This window comes from Lates calcarifer, linkage group LG12 (assembly GCF_001640805.2).
Source record: "Lates calcarifer isolate ASB-BC8 linkage group LG12, TLL_Latcal_v3, whole genome shotgun sequence".
Taxonomy (NCBI): domain Eukaryota; kingdom Metazoa; phylum Chordata; class Actinopteri; family Centropomidae; genus Lates; species Lates calcarifer.
This window is the reverse complement of record NC_066844.1, coordinates 21,372,945-21,392,670: the sequence shown is the minus strand read 5'-3', so window position 1 is coordinate 21,392,670 and position 19,726 is coordinate 21,372,945. Positions and strand designations below refer to the sequence as shown.

Here is a 19,726-nt window from a genome sequence, read left to right as displayed (position 1 = left end):
AGATTTCTGTTATCTTTGACACAACAGCATTTGTGTATAAATTAGGTAAGAGTGGTAAAAGTAAGCGGATATACGGATATATAGAGATTTAGCTACATGTCGAGACTCGGCATTATGTTTACGTTTCCAGTCCGATGCCGTTCCTGTTACGTAACACTGTGCCAGGTTGCAGTTCTCGCGATGTTTGGCTAATGGAAGTGTCGGAGTGTCAACAACGGGTAAGCAGCAGCAGCAGCAGCACAGCGGCGCTGTCCGGAGCAGGGAGGGGGGAGTGAAGAGGCTGTTTTAACGTCGGGTGAGTTAGGACACTATTTGGATCATCTAACGTTAAATTTGACATTTTGGGAAATATATACACTCGATGTTTATGAAGCATGCGATGTTTTCACGCGACTGTAGTTAAGTTAACGAGCACAGCTTTCGTTAGCATTAGCGTGCTAACGTGTAGCTGCTAACTTGGCGGACCTAATAGTGAGAACTCACAAGGTAAGCTAACGATTAGCATTTAGCATTATCGTAGCTAGCTATGTTGTGACTGGCAGCTACACAAAAATATCGCTTTGCGAGGCGTATCCCACCGTCCGTTATCTGTAATTAGTTTGCATGATATTAGCCTCCACGTTCTTTCTAATGACACGGCTGTCAGGTTTCGGAAACAAATGTGTCGGCGTGGCTGTCGATAAGGTTATGCTAGCTTGAGGCCCATCTCTCTTATAAAGTCAGAGTTAGCCAAAGAACTGGCACATTAGGTTAACCTATCCTTTAGTCCGTAACCTAAGCCACCTAGCTAGCTACATAGCCGAACGACCTCGACTGTGGTCGCCAGCTAACGCCACTGACTTGATGACACTGTAGGGCAGGTTGCGTGGTAGCTCGTTCTGGCTCTGCTGTTCCATCGTTGAATGCTGGTCCCCGATTATTTTCGACCGTGTCCAAAGCAAATGTTTCAAACAGGCCGCCAATCTTCGGCCTGTTTGCTTCCTAACGAGTTGTCAGGTCGATTTTGTCCTAATGATTTTGCTGACAGGCGAGCTCAAGTAAATAATGGCGCTAAAACAGATTGTAGTTCTCAACAGGTGCATGTGTTACATGTCATGTAAACCGATTCTGCAGGTTAATGAATTTTCAGAATAAACCACAAGCTAGCACGCCTAATATTGTGTCAGTGACATAAAAGTATTTTCTGGACAGCCACTGGCTTCTAGACAAACACTGTCAATGGTCTAAAGAGATCAGTAAAGCAGTGTCACTGTTGAAACATTAGGTACCATGCAATGATTATTGGTAGTATTTTGTGTTGGTAACTTGACTGTTAGCTGTCAGGTAGCCTCAATGTATTGATGAATAAAGCAGATGACAGTTTGCTCTGTTTTTGCTCTCCTTTTCAGAACAATTGTCTGAGATGGGGGATGATCGTCCTTTTGTATGCACTGCCCCTGGATGTGGGCAGGTATAGTTTCTCAACATATTGATTCATACACATGTCTGAATGACATTCTGTCACTCTCATTTCCCTTGACCTCCCTGATTATTCAGCCCTGAAATCTGTAACAAATCCTTGCCTCTTTTATTACGTGGGCTCACTGCAGGATAGCTTATCGCTAACTTAACAGTAAAGGTAGTGTACAAACGGCAAAGCAGTAGTAAGACTGCTTTTACAGTGCCTGACCTCAGTGTGGACCTTCTGCACAGAGAGCAGGTGCTATTATTCATCTCCAGTCAGACTTGCCAGCACCACAATAGACACACTGACCACCCACCTCTATATTTCTGTATCATCTTTTCATTTTTCTTATCTGCTGTGTTATTTTTTGCAGAGATTCACCAATGAAGACCACCTGTCAGTCCACAAACACAAACATGAAATGACATTAAAATTTGGTCCTGCCAGAACAGACTCTGTTATCATTGCAGGTAATGACATTACCATTTACATTAGTGTTGGAATGGAGATTTGTATTGATAGGCTGCTCTGTTGCCTGTTAGGAAAAAGATATTTCAGCTAACTCTCTTGACTAACATAAAGTATGCCTTTTTTTCTATTTTCAGACCAGACGCCAACACCCACACGTTTCCTGAAGAACTGTGAGGAGGTTGGACTATTTAATGAGCTGGCCAGTTCCTTTGAACAGGAGTTTTGCAAAGCACAGGAAGATGAGCAGAGAACAAAACACCCGGTAAGATTAAGGATAAATGTACTGTTGGTTTCCTTGAGAGACAAGATAAAAATCGTGTTATGGTTTTATTATTTTTAGATAATCTGAAAGTCTGTATCGATCTCCTCCTGTCTGCTGTCTGTCTCTAAGGCTGCACCTTTACAAACACCATCTGAAGCAAAAGATGAGGATGAGGGTCCTTTACAAGTTGATTCTTCCCCTCCTGGAAGTCCAGATTCCTCCTCCAGCATGTCAGACAACAGCAGAGATTCAAGGGTGAGAGGCAAGGTACAAGACATTGCCACAAACTGCTTTTATGTGTCCAGCACACTGGCTTACATAAAAATGAATATCTTAGTATTCACAGAAAAAACTCTTGAGCATGAATGATTATATGTCTGTTCCTGAAGACAAAATAAATTGCCGTAAAATTAAAACAGAAATAAATGTTTGTGTTTGATGTGTCAACAGGAGATTCTCACAAAGCCCAGCTCTGCCCCCACTCCAACCATTGTGCGTCCAGGTTCCCTTCCACTTCACCTGAGTAATGACGCACTACACCCAACTCTGCCATCTCCGACATCTGTCATCACACAAGCGCCACCATCCAACAGACAGCTAGGGTAAACTTCAGTGTGTTCCGGCTGTTATTTGCATTTCTATGTGTTCATTGGCAGGGCGTGGTATTTGCAAAACATATGAAGTAAAATGTGCAAAAGGGCGGCATCAAACTGACCTGTACAGTTTTCTATCACTGTAGTTCTCCAGAGACTCAAGTTTGTTGATTTTGTCAACAGCTCCCCAACAAGTTCTTATCCATTGGTGAGGCACTTACCTAATGGGCAGACTGTCCCGCTTCTGCCCAGTCCTGTACAGATGACCTCAGTTATATCTGTAAGTAATTTTAAAAACTCAAAAATATAACAAATCATAGTTGGAAGATTTTTAAAATGCTTAATCATATCTCTTGTGTGTCTTTCTCTCTCTCTCTCTGTATGGGTGTTTGTTGGAATGTGCAGCTTGCGAGGCCAGTAAACACAGTGCCTAACATCCCTGGGATACCAGGACCTCCAGTTGGTGGAGCAAGTAGCGGTTCATCCTCCCCATCTGGGTATAGTCTGCATTCTGAGACTAAGATGGTGAGATGATAAGTCACATTGGCATCATTTTGTCGGCCACAGACTCTAAAGAACAACGTGTATCACGTTTAAAATAGCTTTTAATGTGATAAAAATTGCAGATGCCTTATTTTTGAACAGCTAGTTTGTGAGCTTAACATTTATTTACCTGTGTGGTGTGTTGCCTGTGTGTTTCTGTAGCGTCTGAAGGCAGCTCTAACTCATCAGGGCCCAGGAGCACAAGATGGGGCTGGTGGGGGGGCAGGATCTATCCCTGCAGTCCCACAGCGGCAGGAACAAAGCCAGCAGCCCACTCAAAACTCAGATGCACCGTCACCTGCTCAACCACAGGTAATGCACATGGCGTATAAGCTTACATACAAATCATACCCAAGACCGCATACCTAAATTCCTACAGTGTGGGGAAACCTTTGAGTTGAATGTGTACAATGACATGGGTCCCTATAGTACAGCATGTTTGTGCCTTTGAGGAAAATCTTACTGCTTGTTATAGATGTCTCTATAATCGAGCATGCCCCACTACCAGAATCAGGACACACACATAACCTAGATGGGATCACTTTTGCCCCCTCCTCATTCCCCAGGTGTCCCCTGCTCAGCCAACAGGCGGCCGGCGGCGGCGGGCTTCAGAAATGGATCCTGACGAGAGGAGGCAGCGTTTTCTGGAGAGAAACCGAGCGGCTGCCTCCCGCTGCAGGCAGAAACGAAAGCTCTGGGTTAATTCTTTGGAGAAGAAGGCAGAGGATCTCGCCAACATGAATGTCTCCCTGACGGTGAGTCTTTGAGGTCTGCAGGGTATAAATACTTAAACATGCTCACAGATGAGTCTCCCTGATAATATGACAAGAAGGGGCACACCGGGAATGATTTGTGTGCTGTGTCTTTTGTCTTGCCATCAGAATGAAGTAACCCTACTGAGGAATGAGGTGGCACAGCTGAAGCAGCTCCTTCTGGCACACAAAGACTGTCCTGTCACTGTTATGCAGAAGAAGGCAGCTTTCTTAGGTAACCACAAACGGTTGCAATGTGGCCAATGAGCTTCCAACACGTGTATCACGTCTTTTCTCAGGATCCATCTATCATCTCATCCATCTAATGTGTTCTTTTTACTCGCTCACCTCTCTAAGGGTGAATGTTTCTTTCTCTGTCTCTAGCTGCAGGAGGAGAAGAAACCTCCAGGGACGCTTCTGCTGAACCCATCGGCTCCCCAGCGGCAGTCATCCAACACAGGCTGTCACCACCTGCCTCAGCCTCCAGCCCGGGGACCACCATCAACGGGCTGAGCGTCCGCGCTGCAGAGGCGGTGGCTATGTCGGTCTTGGCCGGCATGGGATCGGGCCAGCCTGGAGGGGTCGTCATGGCGACGCAGTCACAGTCAGCTCCAAGATGATGTGCTGACGCAGGTAGCCAGAATGAACTCGAGTGGCGTTTGGAGGCCGGACTGGTGCAAAGTGTTTGAAAAGAGGGATCTGCCTGCCCCTGTTCTTCACACCCCCACCCCCCCCCAACCCCCAGACTAAGATTCTCTCCTCCCCTCACAGCCAATGATAATCACACAAAGACACGGCACGGTGCCTCCGTCAGCCCTCCACCCCTCAGCAGGCTCCCTGTTCAGAGAAACTTCGTCTCTCTGCGTATGTAAATATGAATAACACGTCGGACACTCACTCTGCAGGGTTTGGTGTAATTTCTTGTTCAGTTATGACAGTTGAAAAAGGTTTAAGATTGGAATGAAACGTATGAATGAAAAATTTTTATGTGAAAATCCACCAGTTTATTTTTGTTTCACTTAAAAATGCAGCTTCAGTCCAATTCTGTCCCACACGCTGGCTGTGATGAGGTTGGTTGCTTTCCAGGCTGACAATTTTACTTTTAGATATCTTGTATTTTTCCATGTAAGAAAAGATTTTTGTGCCTGATACTGGGCATTCACATACTGTTTTGCTGACGCAGTGAAAGTACAGTTGGAGATTGGCTGGGTGATTGCAGTAAAAGGCAGCCTGGAAAGTGTTTCTAATGCTCTTTTTTGTTTACTTTTCACCCTGTCTGTTAGTTTTCTGTCTTGTGTTTCCCTTTTGAGTTAATTCTCCTTAAATACACATGATGGTTTAGTCAGCCGAGTGCATAACAAACCAAATTATAGATGTGTACACAGTTTACCCTGTGAATGTCTGTCTGACTTTTGTAGCATTAGTTTTAACCCATTTGGAATGGGTGCCATTACATTACTTGTAGGTAAGGTACAGATAACTATGTATCAAACCCTACTGGCTGCATGGATTATTCGTGGCTGAAGAATACCACTGTTGTTGCTTCATTGTACTATCACTGGTTATTGATCTGCTTTACTTCTGTTTTTATAACATCAAATTATTGATGCAAAAACTTTGTCCTTGTTATGTAAGAATTGCATCCTCAGTCCTTGAAATGGTTAGCTTTAGAAGGCCCTTAAATGATAATCAAACCTAATAGATTTTAAATCATATGTACCCTGGCATTTCAGTTGAGGAAAGAGTAGTGCAATATATTTTTCTATTGAATATCAATGTTCTTGCATTTAGCTGACGCGTGTAGCCCAGCCACTGAGAGGGGTTTGGTCTATTTCAGTTGAAAGTGAAAGTTATGAGGTGATCAGAGAAAATGTGAAGGTGAGTATTCTTGAATGAATGAGGTTGGTGATGAATGCACATCTGTAGGGGATTACAGATGTCCCAGACCTGGGTGCTTTCCAACATTTGAAAAGCCGTCTTATATCATGAAGTAGACTTCATACTTGTGCAAGGTGCTTCTTTTGAAATCAAAGTTTTAAAATGCAGATTGTTTTATACCGCATTGTACTTCCAAGACTATCATATTGTTTTTCCCTTTGTCATTCTGTGTGTGTGTGTGTGTGTGTGTGTGTGTGTGTGTGCGCGCGTTTTTTTTTTTTTAATAACATGTCATTGTTTCAAGATGTTTATTTTTCTCTGTGGGCTTTTTAGGCTTTTATTTTTCCATCATGTGATAATATGTTCCCTTATTTTGTTTAAGAGCATAGATAACCTTTTATGTGTTTAACAGAGGTTGAACCACATGAAAAAAAATGTCTTGAAGATATCTGTATGGATGGAGTTTGTCAAATACTCAGGCCTCAAGATGGGAAAAATTACTTGTGTATAGTCTTGACTAATGAATAAGTTGTCTCGGGCAAATAATAAAATAAATTAATGAAAAAGCATCAGCATGTTCATCAGCAAGAGTCTGAAGATCCTGGAAATACCTTTAGAACAACAGTTAAGGTTATTAAACAATCTTTTGGGACAAGATTATAAGACGTTAAGAAGTCTTGAGCTTCATTTATAAGAGTAGAGTAGATCTTTTTGAGTCAGATTGAGTCAGCAGCATCAGACCTATAGTAAACAGTCAGCACAGGAAGCTCGTGGTGTCATGAATTTAAATAAATCTTTAATCTTTCCACCCGTTTGTAGTTTACTGAGAAGTTACTTAGAAGTTTCACTGAAAAATAGTGATTCAATAATAAATAATTGTGGTCACTGCTGTAACACTTCGGTCAAATTATAAATTAAAACCATCTTATATTGAATGTGATGACCCCAGCAGACACTCCGTCTGAGAAGCATTTAAACCGGAGCTACAGTCTCCATCTACAGGGGAGGGTGGCAGGTGAGTTGGATCTGGAGAAACGCTGTTTTGCCTCCCAGCTGCAAAAAAACCCACAAACAGCAGAGGGAGCAGAGAGTCTGCTTTATCCCACCATCCTGTCACAGCAATTACCATCAGCCCCGGTCATGTGACTGACAGACTCCCCTGGCGAGTTGTTCCCATCTCCCACAGTCATGGCGGTGTCGGGGAGACGCGGAGATGGAGTAAACACCACCGCTGCAACATCTTGATTTTTTTCCCTGTTTCTCTCTCTCTCTCTCGTTGCTTCATGCTGGACCGTGCCTGCTGTCATCCGAGATATCGCGAACATCCCGCAGGCTGCTGTGCTTTCCGACGATGGCCGACCGCGGCGTTGATCTGTCGGCTCTGCCTAAAGAGGTCAGGGACCAGCTGGCGGAGTTGGATCTGGAGCTATCCGAAGGTAAGGTAAACCCCCTCCCCTCCCTCCCTTCTTCCACCCCCCGCCGCCCTCCACCCCAACCCCACCGTCCCGGTACGGCGGGTTTTTAATAGTGAGTTAAAGTGTGGATCCTGAGCGTGTTTATGTGAAAACAGCCACGAACAGCCGTCCTGTGTCAGCTGGCTGAGACTCTGCTGCAGTGGATCCGGGCACGACTACAACAAATGATAAAAAACACACTGACCTCCTTTTCAAGCTGTCAGTTCTTTATCAAGCAGCCTTGCTGCTTTTATTCTACACAGGCGCGATTATTTGCAAAGGTTGCCACACAAGCTATAACTGTTTGTATTTACAGTCTGGCAGACTTTAGTATTTGTTCCCCCCAGTGTTCTTGTTTTGATGCACTTTATCTTCCAGCATATATGTCATACATTGCTTATCATCTGTGTTTCATCTCTGGTTCATCTATATGAGCATATACATTCCTGAAGGAGGAAAATGGGTCAAGTTTGTCATCCCTGAGGCCTTGTGTGTGTGTGTGTGTGTGTGTGTGTGTGTGTGTGTGTGTGTGTGTGTGTCTGTGTGTGAGAGAGAGAGTGTGTGTGCGGGCTCAGACATCAGTGGACACTAAATGATGCTGCCCTCCTCCACCCCAACACTCAGCTGTGCTACCCTCAGAGCCTGAACCCTGGAACTGCAGCAGATATACAGGAGTGTTATTTGTATTATAAGAATGACTGTGGGAAAAGGGGGGGGGGTTGAATATGGTGCCGGCTGTTATGCAAGTCTCCTCCTTGCGCTGTGAATCACAGTGCAGCAGCTTGATTGGTGCTGTGCAGTTCTCAGGTGCCCGGGGGTGGATGAGTAATGTTGTGTTTCACGTGGAGAGCCGAAGCGGTGGGGGGTGGGGGTGCATGGGACCCTAATGTGATTCCTCGGTCCCCTCTTGCTCCACAGATATACCTGGAACTGTCCCGCTCACATGGGACGACAGGTGAAACCTGAAATCATGTGAGACAACCGTCATCACTTTGCTCATGTTCAGAATGGTTTACTTTTATAGAAACAGAACCAGCATTAGGAATGTCGACTGTTCCATTCATGAAATGGCAGCAACTCTCAGAGGACATGTGTTGAAGATTTTAACAAACAGACTAGCTGACAGTCTTCTCCGCACTAGTCGAGTGTAGATCTCAGTGATTTTCCCTGTCGTTTGTTCCAGGTGACTTCAATATCTTGAGAAAACAACCAAGCTTGGGTCTTTTCTTCTTAAGCTTCAAGACATTGAAGCATTTTCTTTGCAATTTTATTGAATAATTTCTGTTCCTCTTCTTCCTTCCTTCTCCTTCTAAGAAGCTATAGCACTCCTCTCTTCCTCCTCAGCACTATGCAGTGCTACCCAGTACTACTATCCTATATTAGTTCAGAATAAGGCCTTATAGCCTACTTATTGTTTGAAGACATCAGTTTACCTTTACAGTATGTTCCTCATTTCACTGGGTGTCACAGAGTGTGGCTGTGGCATCATTGACCTGAACTACTGCAGAGCTGAGAATGAGTTGTGGTTAATAATAGACTGCAATTATCAGTGGTGATAATGAGGGTGGATAATGGAGGAGGGGATGTTCACTGTCTATTTAACTCACTTAACATGGGTGAGAGACAGTGGATGATGGGAAATCTCTGTGCAATCAAGTGCACAGCATGGACTGGTATACAGTAATTGCAGTCCTAACAATTGTGTTATTGTTATTATACACTATTATTATAATATTATTTTATTGCAAGCCCTAGCCTTGAGTGAAAATGTGGAATAACAGACCCAGTCAGAAAGATTCAACAGTCTTGTGCCAGTTACCTGGAACATAACAAGTATAGTATGTCAGCTGAATGTTGTTTTAAAAGACTGAAAACTATTAGTTTCAACTATATTAAATGCATTTAGGAGAATTCACAGGGTATTTACTGGATATCAGGGATGCAACTTTCAATTATTTCCATTATCAGTTCAACTGAAAAGCAGTATATTCTCACATACTGTATATACAAGCTGGAAACAGCTAATGTTTTGGGTTTTGGTTGATAAATTAATTAAAGGATGAATTGACTATCAAACGGGCCATTAATTGACTAATTGTTTCAACACTACTGGACACTATTTTTGCAAAGTAGGAATAAGTGTGAAACCTGTCCTCTAATTCAAGCCAAGTCTCATGTAAGTCTCTATCACATCTCAAGATAATAGAATTTACTCAAGTCAGAATTGAGTTGAAGTCATGTGACTTGCGTTTCCTCCTCTGCTATTTACACTCTGAGCGTTTTTGTTGTGTAACTGTTTGGAAACGGCCACTGCTTTACTCAGGTCAGATAGTCTGACTGGAGAACTTATAACTGGTGTATTGTCAGAACAATCAGAGATCTCTGAGTACAGTTACTGTCACCTGTAATGGTTTTAGTAGTATTGGTAAGGTGACACCTCCAGAGTGACTGTCCCTCAGAGGACCACGCCTCTGTCAACTGTAACTTTAGCTCAGAAACGACTTCTGCTGATAAAAAAAAAAAAGGCTCGGCACTGTCCAGATGTCCTGCTCCTGTTTCTGCATCTCATAATGCGATGAAGTGCATTCGCCGTCTGCTCAACAGCACTCAGCGAGGCTGATGGCACACGGCGAGCAGCAGCTGGCTGCCCAATGAGTCTGAAACTTTCTCATGGATATCTTTTACATGGCAACAATCACCCCATTGTTGTCCCCATAGATGGGACTCCCCTAGCAACAAAAAGAGGAAAATATGCATCAGCAGTTTTTTTCACACCAATAGTTGTAGGCAGCAGTGTGAGCGTGTGTGTATTTGAAGACAAGCGTGAGTGAGGGAGCGAGAGAGAGAGAGAGAGAGAGAGAGAGAGAGAGAGAGAGAGAGAGAGAGAGCAACTCCACCAACTATAACCTCCGTGACTGTAAAGACACAAAGAAAGCCATTGAGGGGATCAAAGACTTGGTGATTGAGCCGGACTGGAATTTAGAGCACTGAACCACAACTGTTTAAGCTGCTCAGCTCGGTAGTGTGTGGGCATCACAGTGTCTGCAGCCCCTGTATTTGTTTGTATGTGATTGTGTGAAAGTGACAGAGACGGAGAGTGAAAATGACCAGGACAGTTTGCTTTGAACAGATGCTGCTTACACAAAAGGACAGGCAGTGGCATGGCATCGATAAACGTGGCTGTCACACTCAGTATCGAGAACTGACAAGTACCAAAAATTGGCATCAGATGCCTGGTCAGTCGTTGTCTTGTTTAGTTATTCTTTTTATAGCTACTGGTTTGAGTGATTTAGACTTAATTTAATTCAGCTCTTTAGCTACTTGTGTGAGGCTGTGCTTAGGCAGAGTGGAGTGGTGCTTTGAGCTGAATGCTAACACCCAGATGCTAACACACTCACAACAATAATGTAAACCTGCTGATGTTTGGCAGGTATCATCTTAGTTTAGCTAGCATGCTAACATTTGCTAATTAACATTGAAGAGAAATTGCAGCTGATTGGATCGTACTTAGTTTTACGCCAAAGTATTGGAAAAATGAAAAATTTGACAAAATAGTGTTGCTACAGAAAAAGTCATGGGAACACAAAAGTTATTAGAATTCACCCTGAGAGGGATATGTGTGCTTATATTCAATTTCATGGCAGTCCACCCAGTAGTTGAGATATTTAAGTCCAGACAAAGCAGCAGAATAATTGACAGGCTGATATTGCTGTCTCTAGAGCTATGCTGCTAGCTTGGCTGAAAAAATAGTTTTGTGCTGTTGTTGAAACTCAAATATCATATAGATGCTAATGTGGATACATTTCACTTCAGATGACCCAGTCCTGCTCATGATGTATGCCATCTGTGCCTATAAGTGTACATGTGTCACATGCCCAGTAAAGCAGACAGCTCCACACAGATTGCACAGTAGTTTTCAGTTTTCAGTTTTCCTTGATTTGATCGCCGTCTCAGTCCCTGCTGCAACTGTCCGGGCCTTTATAAGTCGATGTGTGGATTTCCTAGTGACAGGCGTCCATCCTGCTGCCTGTCTGCGATACAGCGGAGGGGAAGCAGGTTTTCATCTCATCAGCCTGTTTTGTACTGAGAGAGAAAGAGAGAGAGAGAGAGAGAGAGAGAGACAGAGAGGAATGAGAGATTACGGTCCTGCCTGCGTCTCTCAATCTAGGTCACAGAGCATCAGGGGGCAACACGCCTGGCTCATTTAGCCTGTGAGTCACATTGGGCCAGGACTGCTGCTGGGGATCTCTCCCTCTATCTACCCCCCCCTCCCACACACACACACACACACACACACACACACACACGCCCACTCCACCCTGACACCACCACAACTGCCTTTTCTCTATCTGTCAGTTTTCCTGTTTCCCCCTACTGCTGTATTATTTTAGTTTTCCTGCCCTTCGAGATAAATAAGATGCATTCTTAAAGGGCAAGGCTGGTGTTACTCTGTATTTCTCCTACTGTCAGCAAATCCCATGAAAAGACCAAAACCAACAAATTGTTATTCTGTCTCTTATTACTTACTTTCCAAATCCCCTACCTAGTCTGTGGCACTGACCATCAAGTCCAGTGGGTCCTACCCAAGACTTAAACATTTAAAAAGTGAGTCACAAATATATAGTTTCATTTTTAAAAAAGGATTAATTATTTCCTGAAACAGCTGGGCACTGTCGTGTTACTCAAACAGAAGTGTGGACTTATTGGGGACTGTTTTCAGACGCATATTAATACACATTTGTGTATGTGCAGTATAAGCACAGTATATATTGTATATACAGTAAAGTGTCCATATCCATTGTAACAAAGGAACATGTCAACCTGTGCAACAGTGAGGATCATTTATGTCTTATGTAAATGGATCTCTATAGCACAGAGGAAGCAAATATATCAGGCTTTGGCTACACAGGCAATACTTGTTAACAGAATGAATTCCTTGTTGGTTTTGGTCTTTTCACAGGGTTCACTGACATTAAGAAAAATAAAGACTATTGTCAGCCTTATCCTTAAAAGCTGATGGGTTAAAAAACGGTTTGTGTGTGTGCATATTGTACGTGTCACTGTGCTTACTCGTGCATTTATTCGCACATGTGTGAACACGCAGCACTGACATAGACTGAAAGGAAGCTGATTTAGCCTATCTGTTTAAAAGCTCATTAACTGTTGCAGTGAAGCTGTCCTCTGATCACCAGCCAGTGCTCAGGGCCTCAGACTTGGTTTTACACCACAAAAAGAGGGACTCTTCTGACACCCGTGTCACACAGAAACACAACAGCAGGATTTATGTTTTTGGAAATGAATCATGAGTATTATATAACACCCCATGTGTCTAATTTTGCCATTCACACAGACCCACACACACACACACACACACATATATAAACACTGAGAATGCATTGAAGCTTTGTGTGCAAAAAAGACTGAATAATTTAGATGCGACTTGAGCACACACCTCCGCACAGGCGTGCACTGATGGCTGGGTAGCTGAACCATCTCACTTTCAAGTCCACATTGAACTGCAGGTGGGCTCTCAACCTCTTCTGCCTTTAAAGCTGTGGTTCACTAAACCCTTTGATAATCAGAACCAGCCTGCCCCAGTCTATTTGTTTTCTTACTTCTGTGGCTTGTGACTTAAAGTAAGGACTCACAGAAATGACAGCAGGGCTCACAGTGGTGGAGAGAGAGGAGTAAGCAGTGGTCAGGTTATTGTGCTGTTCACTGAATTATTAAAAAGTGCCAAGTGAAGTAGCTGCAGTCAGACAGCCTGCAGCACGTGCTTCAGACTCTGCACACCAAAGAGTCCGCTGCCATTTAATCCAAGTTTCTTTGTAGCTCACATGTTACTTTTTCCATGATGACTCACTTGTACTTTTATTTTGGTTGTGAAGCCACGGTTGAGCAAATGAAAAAGGGCTGCAAGTAATGACTGTTTTATTTGTTAGTGGGTTAATATTTGAATAAATTGTAATAATCTATGAAATATCAAAAACTAGTCAATGCTAAATCAGTTAATTGCCAGCTATTCTCATGACTAATTAATCATTTAAGTCAATTTACAAGTACAAAAAGAATATCTCTAGATCCAGCCTCTTCAGTGTGAGGATTTTGTGCTTTTCTCTGTTTACATCAATGGAAACAGAATATTCTCTAGGTTTTAGACTGCTGGTCCAACAAAACTATACATTTGAAGACATTGTCGTCAGCTCTGATCTTCAGATCTTGCGAGGGACCTTTTCCTCAACTTTTCTGACCACTTTTAGACTAAATGATAAATCGGTTATGTGAAAAAATAATTAGTAGCTGAATTAATGATTAAAAAATAGCAGTTACTTTATCCCAGAGTAACATCAGTATATTCCTTGTTTTATTTAACCAACAGTCTAAAGCCCAAAGACATTTAATTAACAGTGATACACAACATAGTAAAGCACTAAATCACATTTGAGAAGCTGGAAAAATACACAATAATCTGCACTTGTAAATCTATTTCATCTCATTCTTCATTTCTTAAATGCTTCCTAATGTGTTTATGTGGCAGCTGATATTGAACGGTGCTGGCCTGTGTTATCACCATGGTTTTGCATCTCCTGTTCCCTCATGCAGCACCACATGGGCCTGGTTGCCATGGACACGGCCCATGTGGTGCCCCCATGCCCTGCCCCCAACCCCCCACCCCACATTCCCCCACCCGCCAACACACACACTTTTACTTTGTGAATTTTCCATAAACCCTTTCCAGATTAGAACGGCCATATGTCGGAGCCACACGTACAGTAACACAATTGAGTGTTGTGCTAAGATGTTAAAACCATTACAGGGGGAAACGTTAGGTTTCTGCCAATCATCCATAGCTTGTCAACAAAGCCTTGTGCCGTCGCAAAGGCTGCTCCAGATGAAACAGGAATGTTGCTGTGTCTCACTTTAATTTGAAGGATACAATCAGTCTATATGTAACATTTAGTATCCCATAATTCAAGTCTAACCTGTGTGGTCACTGTTTGAACTAGTCATAAGTTATGGTTATGTTGAGGTGAAACACTGTAAGTTGTACCAAGAGTTGGGTTTCAGGGAACTTGGCTCGATCTCTGAGTTGCATTCATATTTTTTCTGTCAGCTGTTTGCTTGTTCTGTGAGGCTACAGCGTCTCTGTTTGCGCAGAGCTGCAGATTCACAAACATGCTTGGGCTACATCCTTTGCAGGATCCAGCTCTTGAATTTAGATACAGCTATCGAGTCCTCGTTTGCCCCGCAGTTGCTTATTTCCAAAGCAAGATGGAAATGTGCTGTGGAAAAAAAAGTTAGTAGGAGGGAGTTAGGGAAAAAGTAAGCTTCTCATGGACCGGTGCTCTATTTTTGCTCACAGAACATGCAGTATGTTGCTTATTTTAAACTAGAAGTGTCATCAATCTGTGTCTTTTTCAGTATTTCTGTCACCTTAATAGCTGAGTTCTGGGGATGAGGCGACATTGCTAGAGTGGAGTCAGGTAAGCAACACATACTGTCAGGAGATCAGATGGGGTTGTACACAAATCCACCAGTTTAATCCAATGATCTAAACCTGAATAATTAGGTTTCTAGCCTTGGGAGAGCAAGTGCCCTTTTCCCTCTATAGCTCTGGTTGTAGTCAGTCCCCCTAGTTGTTTGGAGGAGGAGGGACCTGTCTTTAAATTTTCTTTTGTGCTGTGGGATTTTTCAAGAGTCTTCGATGGGCTGGGTCAGGAACTGTTATTGGTGCAGGCCCGTGAAGCACACTGAGACACTGTGTGTGAAAGTGGGCTGGACATGTACAAATGACTTGACAAGACTGCAGCATCTGCTCGCTTTAGATTAACAAACAATTCAGATGTCTTGAACTTTACAGGCAGCATTTTACAACCTCTTCCCCACAGGTTCAATTTTCACCTGGTAGTTTTTGCTCCATAGTAATGGCTAAAAAATCAAAGTATGTCCACACACTGTTCCACAGGGTTAATAGCTTGCTCCAGGGACATGTATATCACTTGGTTTATATCATTGTCATGATTGTCACTGTCACTGTCTCATACTGCTGGGTAAATCCCACAGGAAGAGATATTCTAGTCAGTGTTATGTAGGGTTTAGAATAGCTTTGCCGCTAAGTGTTGAAGTGTGTGAAGTGTGTGAAGTGTAGTGTGTCAGGTGTGTGAGCCACGCCCTCTTCTTTCACTCAGAGATAAGAAAAAAAAATAGACTACAGTAGGTAGAGAGGAGCTACTGGTCCGAGTCACGTCAGCTTTTCGGTTAACTCGTTCTTTTCTCCTCTGCTTTGTAACCCCTGTTATTACTTCAGCTGGCCCTCAAGGGCCTGTGCATGAGTGTGTGTGTCTGTGTGTGTGAATGGTTGTGTCGTTCCTCCCTGTTTGAGTTTAGTTTAATGAGTGTGTGGAGCGAAACATGATTCACTCCGTTACCTGAGTTGGCCACACCCTGCCTGCTATTGCAGAGAGAGAGGATTACTTGAGACCTGCAGTGTATGTGTGTGTGTTAGGGCTGTAGGGCTCTTTTAAAGCACTTCTTTCTCTCACCAGTGCCTGTAATACCAGTTTTATTGTCTTGACTTAATACATTTGCACACACAGCCTCTCCTTATCAACTGCACTGCACAGTCAAAGAATTACATGTATTTGAATAAGACTCATTTTCTTCCTGGTGAGTCCAAAGATATCTAATCTGTCAGGCTGAATTTTGGGAAATTGTGTATAAAATGATTTAGACATCTTGAATATTCCCATTTTATGAAATGATGCAGCCAAAAAAACACACTGACTCTGTACTCCCTGTAAACATTATCACCTGAATCCAAACCACCTAAAGGGAAACGAAAATGCAAAACTTGGATGCTAAGTGGGTTAATAAATGTACATTAGGTTTTGATTGTGGTCTACATTTGAGTAGCTCTAATGCACCCTAAATGTTGACACACTTGTGGTTGTGTTTCGACACACAGTCTGAACCGTTGCCTCGTTCACTGAGGTTTTTATTCGTTATATACAAGTATACACATGCATAGACACATGCCTGTCATTCCACATATGTAGCTGTGATTATTCATGATCTGATGCAGTCCTGTAAGTCAGTTGTCAAACAACATGCTGAAGAATGAGCTGCATTTCAAGAAAAAATAGTCATATGGTGGTAGATGTTCTGTTATTGTGCTAACAGAAAAATAAAGCTGGATATGGTCAGATCTGCAGGAAAACACTTTCATGGAGCATAAGATTGAATACTGGAGAACCTGATGTCATCCTCCCGGACAGGAAACATGTACTGTATATGTGTGAAAGAAGAAGAGAGACATATACATAAGATCTATTTGAGGTTTAATCAGGTTTAAATGATGGCGACATGTCCCGGGATGTGTGTGTTCTGTGGCTCTTGTATGTGAGTGTGTGGACGCAGTGAGTGGGTGATCTTTTTAGCTGAGTGAGATGCACGGCCTGCTGGTAAGAGGAGGCCTCTGGGAGGTTTCAGTAAGATGTTTGCTCTACAGATAAAAATGTGCTGGCTCTTTAGGCCACAGGAAGGTTGGTTTGGCAAATAAACAAGTCCCACCTCAACCCTCCCCATGAAAATAACACACTTGAACTCATATTAACAAATGTAGAGAGGACACAGGCCCAAACAGAGGGGGTATTTCATCCTTTATTCTGGACTTCAATATTTTCCATCTGTTGCAGTAGAATATTACATTTTAGAGCATCTGACTCGGTGCTTGATGTTGTGTTGTTTACAATGTGCCTCATTCCAGCATCTTATCTTCAAACCTTGTTGGAATTTTCTGTTTTCTGCGAGATAACAGCTGAAAGTTCCAGTCTCACGCTGTAATATTTTAGTATGTGTTCATATCGTTTTCAGTAAGCAGGTGTTGACGTGTGTTTTCACAAGAAAAGCAACTGAGTGAGATGTGATAAGGGAGAGGAAAAAAGCAGGGAAGGAGAATAGAGGTCGGTAGCTAATTACTATTCAGATGGAGTGCCTGTGGGGTAGAAGGAGAGAGCAGTCTCGCTGCAATTCAAATAATCTGAGGCTAGCAATAGTGTACGGGGCTGGGAGAAGACACAGCTTTGATGTTTTTCTGTCAAGTGGAAAAAGAAACTGTACGCACTGAGGTGAATGCACCTCGCTGATGCAACTGTCGAACCAAGATGAACCAGGGGAACCGAGGCGGTCTTGTTCAAAGCCCGACTGTAACACTGAAATGGTTTGATTGTGACCTCCACCATTGGAACAGACATGACTGGGTCACTGTGAGAAAGTGGGCTAACAAGTGGGGCTGTGATCACCTCAGCAGGGCTGTGCTTTGCCTCTTAAGAAGATCTCTTTGACTGTTTATTAGAGAGTAAACTGTGAACAGACAGGAACAGATTCTTGTAGTAGATTTTAAATAAACTGGAAGTACTGTATCACAGTTGTGTGTCTGCCAACCAGTCATGTTTCACTTTACATCCATGTCTGTCCAGACTCACATATACATAACATATGCAGTATATAATGAAGACCCATCATCTGACCAAATGTGAAATATGGTCACAATCTCCCCTTCTGTCTCTGAGTTATGGTGTTCAATAAAAGTGTTTTTGCAGAACATTATGATGTCACAGTGACCATGACCTTTGACCCTGTCATAATTTCATAATTTTATTCTACAAGACATTTGAGTAAAATTTTATTGTAATTAGTGTATGAATTATTGAATTATGACCATTAGTGAGGCCACAGTGACCTTGACCTTTGACCTTTGCTTACCAGAATTCAGTCAGTTCATCCTTGATTCCAAGTGAATTTTTTTTAAAGAAACTCTCTTGCTGCATTTCTGAGATTTCGTGTTCATGAGAAATGGACAGACCATAACCATTAGATAATGCCTCCAGTCACAGCCATGGCTGGTACAGAGGCACAATTAGATTTCTTTAAAAAGTTTATTTGTTTTGTTTCATACAGAAGATAAAGCTCTGGCTGTTCAAACTGCACTGAATAATAAAAATAAAAAAAAAACAGCAAAAAGAACATTATAAGGGCTTCTCTCATTTTTCTCATATACCACTTTGCCAGTTTTACCACATTTAATATCTGTTCACCTGTAGTTCACCTGTAGGATGGACCTTTGAAAGAGGTTTAAGTCTTTAGGTCCCACTACTGGAGTCTGGATCTGATGATACAAGCATAAACAGATGAATTTCAAATCATCCAGATGGAAGAGTGATTACTTTGTGATTCATTTAATGCTATGCCAGCCCCTCCCCCATCTCTGGCTCCATCCCTCTCTCCCTCTCTCTCTCCTCCTCTCTCTGTCTTTCTGCAGAGAAACTGCCTGTTCACATGAGCTAAAAATAAATCATGTGACTGAGCGAGGCCAACTGTACCGTTCATGCATTACTTATGGAAGTGTTTGCTTTTCTTCCATTTTTGTTCAGAAAAAAAGAAAAGAGCCTCAGTTCCTGAGTAGATACTGTGTTGAAGTGGGCTCTCAGGTGATACCCTCCAAACATGAGCACTCTCATATTTGTCTGTGGTGTGTCAGCAGTGTGGTGGTGGTTTAATTTTGTAGATGGCTGATTTGCTGTAGATCTTATGATGTTTCAATTAAAGGTAAGATGATCAGTCAATGGTTAAATGTCTGTGTATTGTCTTTCAGTGGCGTCGTGCTGAGGTGATATGACCATATTATCATACTGGTGTTCAAAGTTAATGATTCCAAGCAAGAGAGTTTTGTCTCATGTAGTTTGATTATTGTGATGCCGTATATTTTCCATATGGTGTTTTTGTAGTTTGACCATCTACCTCTAACATTTAGAAACACAACAGTGCTAAAAAGACGTGGCACAGGGCAAGAAACACAAGCTTTCACAAACCCAGAGGTTAGGAGGAGAAATCAAAATTATTACCCAAACTGTCCACCACAGATTATAGACCAACCTCTTGGGTAAACTTGGACCTGGTGTACTTGCTGCAGTTGCACAATGAAGGATTATTTCTGACATTTTGTGTACACTCACTTTTGGTTTTGTCTGATCCAGAAGTTGAGTACACAGCGTACATGGACCCTTTCCAAAGGTTATCTCACATTTCACAATACATCCATGGGTTTGCTGTAGACTGCAAAGGGGTTTGACTAGAAGCCAGTGTGTTTTTTGTGTAGGCTACAGGACAACTACAGTCAAGCTCTTGAGGGGGAAAGATAAGCAACATAAAACCAGATGGATTTTGGTTTATGACATTATTCATTATTGTCTAAACATAAGTAAAGGATAATAAAAACCTCATTTAACTGAGCTTCTTTACATTTCCCTTTCCAAATAAAAACACATTTG

General features: G+C 42.5%; 2 protein-coding genes across 10 annotated transcripts in view; both read left to right on the top strand.

The window, feature by feature from the left end:
- The first annotated feature begins 169 nt into the window (after window positions 1–169).
- On the top strand, window positions 170–6,512 carry atf7b (activating transcription factor 7b). Of its 4 annotated transcripts, none has more exons than XM_018673461.2 (12): window positions 170–295; window positions 1,389–1,450; window positions 1,818–1,914; window positions 2,050–2,177; window positions 2,307–2,432; window positions 2,628–2,779; window positions 2,954–3,050; window positions 3,176–3,295; window positions 3,476–3,625; window positions 3,880–4,068; window positions 4,195–4,300; window positions 4,450–6,512. In XM_018673461.2, exons 2-12 carry the CDS (start codon window positions 1,403–1,405, stop codon window positions 4,683–4,685), a joined length of 1,449 nt encoding a protein of 482 aa, XP_018528977.1. In that variant the 5' UTR covers window positions 170–295; window positions 1,389–1,402; the 3' UTR covers window positions 4,686–6,512. The 4 variants fall into 4 exon arrangements, with proteins under 4 accessions (XP_018528977.1, XP_018528978.1, XP_018528975.1 ...); XM_018673462.2 differs by having other exon boundaries at window positions 2,307–2,444; window positions 3,895–4,068; XM_018673459.2 differs by having other exon boundaries at window positions 2,307–2,444.
- A 279-nt stretch (window positions 6,513–6,791) lies between these two features.
- Window positions 6,792–19,726, top strand: part of dip2bb (disco-interacting protein 2 homolog Bb) — a 37,600-nt gene continuing 24,665 nt past the window's right edge. For 3 of the 6 annotated variants that reach the window (XM_018673456.2, XM_018673453.2, XM_018673454.2), the window contains exon 1: window positions 6,793–7,379. In XM_018673456.2, the coding sequence (XP_018528972.1) occupies window positions 7,295–7,379 (85 nt within the window). In that variant the 5' untranslated portion in view covers window positions 6,793–7,294. Of the gene's footprint in view, window positions 7,380–19,726 lie in introns of all 6 variants that reach the window. The other 3 variants (XM_018673452.2, XM_018673451.2, XM_018673455.2) reach the window with 2 other exon arrangements.